Source organism: Mesoplodon mirus (assembly GCF_964341445.2).
Source record: "Mesoplodon mirus genome assembly, chromosome: 13".
Classification (NCBI taxonomy): Eukaryota; Metazoa; Chordata; class Mammalia; order Artiodactyla; family Ziphiidae; genus Mesoplodon; species Mesoplodon mirus.
Window position 1 is genome coordinate 46,607,657 of NC_138989.1, and position 3,556 is coordinate 46,611,212.

General features: G+C 37.9%; 1 protein-coding gene across 1 annotated transcript; it reads left to right on the forward strand.

The window, feature by feature from the left end:
* Positions 1 to 1,401: 1,401 nt before the first annotated feature.
* Positions 1,402 to 2,846, forward strand: LOC309814605 (desmoglein-4-like; the record flags this gene model as incomplete). Its single annotated transcript, XM_082640604.1, is given in 3 exon segments — positions 1,402 to 1,461; positions 1,987 to 2,121; positions 2,124 to 2,846. Coding segments are annotated over 3 exon segments (822 nt in total). The 3' UTR covers positions 2,751 to 2,846.
* Between the last annotated feature and the right edge of the window lie 710 nt (positions 2,847 to 3,556).

Genomic DNA, 3,556 nt, shown 5'->3' on the forward strand with positions numbered 1-3,556 from the left:
GTAAGTCAGAAAGAGAAAGACAAATACCGTATGCTGACACATATATATGGAATTTAAGAAAAAAAAATGTCATGAAGAACCTAGGGGTAAAACGGGAATAAAGACACAGACCTACTAGAGAATGGACTTGAGGATATGGGGAGGGGGAAGGGTAAGCTGTGACAAAGCGAAAGAGAGGCATGGACATATATACACTACCAAACGTAAGGTAGATAGATAGTGGGAAGCAGCCGCAGAGCACAGGGAGATCAGCTCGGTGCTTTGTGACCGCCTGGAAGGGTGGGATGGGGAGGGTGGGAGGGAGGGAGATGCATGAGTGAGGGGATGTGGGAACAGATGTATATGTATGACTGATTCACTTTGTTATAAAGCAGAAACTAATTATAAATAAATAAATAAATAAATAAATAAATAAATAAATAAGAAAATTCAATCCATGTAATACACCACAGAAACAAATTAAGTGAGAAAAATTATATAATCTTCCCAATATATAGGACATGTTTATTAAAACATATGCTCGTAGTAAATTATGAGTAGAGAAGACTTTCTTAACTTTATACAGACTATCTATAAAATCCCCAAAATAAATATCATACTTAATGGTACAATATTAAATGCTTTCTCTATGAAATAAAGAAATAAAATAGTGATGTTCACTATCAAAGTTTTGTTTAATATTTTTCTGATGGTACAAAAGTAGGGGGGAAAGGTTATGGGGATTGGAAAAAAAGAAACAAAAGTATCATTATTGTCAGATTAAATGACTGTGTAGTTAAAAATCCAAAAGACTCTTCGGATATATCATTCTGCCAGCGTTCAGTAGGTGTTCTGTAGGAGTTGTTCCACATGTAGATGTATTTCTGATGTGTTTGTGGGGAAGAAGGTAATCTCCACGTCTTACTTTTCCTCCATCTTTAAGCTCCTCTAGCATGTTTTTTACATTAAAAAAAGGCACCGGATTTCAGCCGTGGTAAGGTGCAGCCTCTCCCTCTGCAAGGTGAAGCCTCTGCACAACGCACCAGTGCTTCCTTCCTGTCACTTTTTTGTACAACCACCACCCAGCCCAGCAGCTAGCTTGTGCCCCTGGCAAGAGGGGACTGTCCCCTTACTGAGGTGTCACGTAAAATATTAAACAGCAAAGTTTTAAGGTGATACTAAACTCATGAATAATTGATTTCAAGGCCTCAAACCGTTCATTTCTAATGGTAGGATTTAGACTCTGGTACAGACCAGAGGGAAAGCAGCATGATGCAGTGGAGACCTTTCTCCACAGGTGGATTTAAAGTCATATTCAACAAATATTTAAGTCTTGGGCATGCCATTCACCTTCTTTGGGCCTTTTTTTTTTACTTTATTTATAAAGGAAAGAAGAGGTCAGATTATATCAGGTGATTTGAGATGGTGTTGGGCAGGCCCTGTGGGATTTCATGGAACCCACCAAGGGCCATAGCAGTTGAGGCAAGTGGGGAAGGGAGCTGGCAGGTCTCTGCTCCCACCCCACCCCTTCAAAGAGAGAATTTCCAATTTCATCACTTCTACATGTTGGGGTTGTATCTAGGATCTCACTTAAAAGGTCTGTCATTAACAATAGTTTGAAAATTCCAATAGACAACACCTTAGTGCCTTCCTCCTGGTAACCTAAGTCCAGCTCTCTTCACCCAGTCCACATAAAATAAGTCTCTGAAGCTTAGAGCTATGTACACCTCTGTACCTGCTTCCATTCTAAGTTGATTAAATATCTTTCCTTAAATAAATAATGTTTTGCACATATCCCACCTCAGAGACAAAAGACTATAAATCAAATGCACACTGATCTCCTTTAAAAATTCCAATTATTTAGAAATACAGCAATGAATCAGTGTTTTTCTCAGTTCATACCATAAGATCATCTTAGATCAGATGTCTCTAAGGCATTGTTGTTGTTCTTTGATTATTTTAAGAGAAGAGAAACTTATAATTTTCTATTTTTTCTTCTAATTTTAGAAAGCATATGCTTACACAGACAAAGATAAAGGCCGACCAGCAAATGATTGTTTGCTCATTTATGACCATGAGGGAGTAGGGTCTCCCGTGGGCACCATCGGTTGTTGCAGTTGGATCGTGGATGGTTTCGATGAAAAAGCTACATGGAAACTTTAGATTCAAAATCTAGGACTCTTGCTGAAATCTGCTTAGACACAGAAATTGAACCATTTCCTTCACAGCAGGCCTGTATTCCCATCAGTACTGACCTCCCTTTACTAGGACCAAATTACTTTGTTAATGAATCTTCAGGAATGACTCTCTCAGAGGCAGAATTCCAGGCAGAAATGGCCATACCTGAACCCACGATGCATGGGGATATTGTAGTGACTGAGACTTACAGAACTGCTGATCCATGTGTGCAACCCACTCCGATTGTTTTTGATCCTCAGCTTGCGCCCAACATCGTTGTAACAGAAACAGTAATGGCACCTATCTACGATGTCCAAAGGGGTATCTCTGTAGCCTCTGAGTTAGCCAACACACACAGTGTAATCTATGCTGAGAGAGTGCTGTCTAGTCCTGGTAGGCCTGGCATGAGCAGTAGCAGCATGACGGATAGTTGTAGGGGACCTGTGATGAGTGGCGGTATTTTGGTAGGATCAGAAATTCAAGTGATGCAAATGGTGAGTCCAGACATTCACATAAGCCAAACCATTGGTTCCCCATCCCCAGTGACATCTCGACACACAGTAACACAGTATAGTAACATGTATTACTCCTAACAGTAAGTGCTTTATGGCCAGTATTCTCTGTGGAGAACTTGCACTTTGTAATAGCCACCATATCCATCAAAGATGTATAATGCACTATATATATTTAACATTTTAACAGTCAACAAACATTCGAAAGTTCTAAATTCAGTGAGACTCTTTGATTATATCTTTTGGGGGGTAAATATGGCTAAGCACTTTAGAAAAACCTTTTAAATTTTTTTCTGATTTTAAATAATATACCAAAATACTTGAAGAAAATGTGTTACATCCTTTGATACAGTCTAATAAATAGCACGTAACTCATAAGGTGAATCTTAGAGGTCTTCAGGCCTGTAAAACTGGTCATATAAACCAAGATGCCCTTGTTCTCAAAGGTTGAAAAAGAAGTCTTGTGTGTATTCACCAGCCATATTAATCTTTAAAGACATATTTCTATTAAAAACTTTTGACTGAAAAAGTGAATGAAATGTACACTTTTGAAGTGAAACTGAAAAAGAAGAGGGAATGTCTATCAATAGAAATCTGAAGTCATTTGTCTCCTCAAATGGTTTCTCAAGATATGCAATTATTAGGGCATGCTTAATATCATACAGGGAAAAACCTGCCTAGGTGAATATGTCACTGAAAATGGTTCATCAAAAGGAATTATATACCTATGTATAGACATGCATATATACATATCAATATGGATGAATTCTTATTGCACTGTATTGATTTATATCATCAACTGTAAATTAATTTAGAATAGCAAAAATAAAATTATGACAACACTACAATAGAAACAGTTCTTAAGGGAAGTGTTAGAGATTTTACCC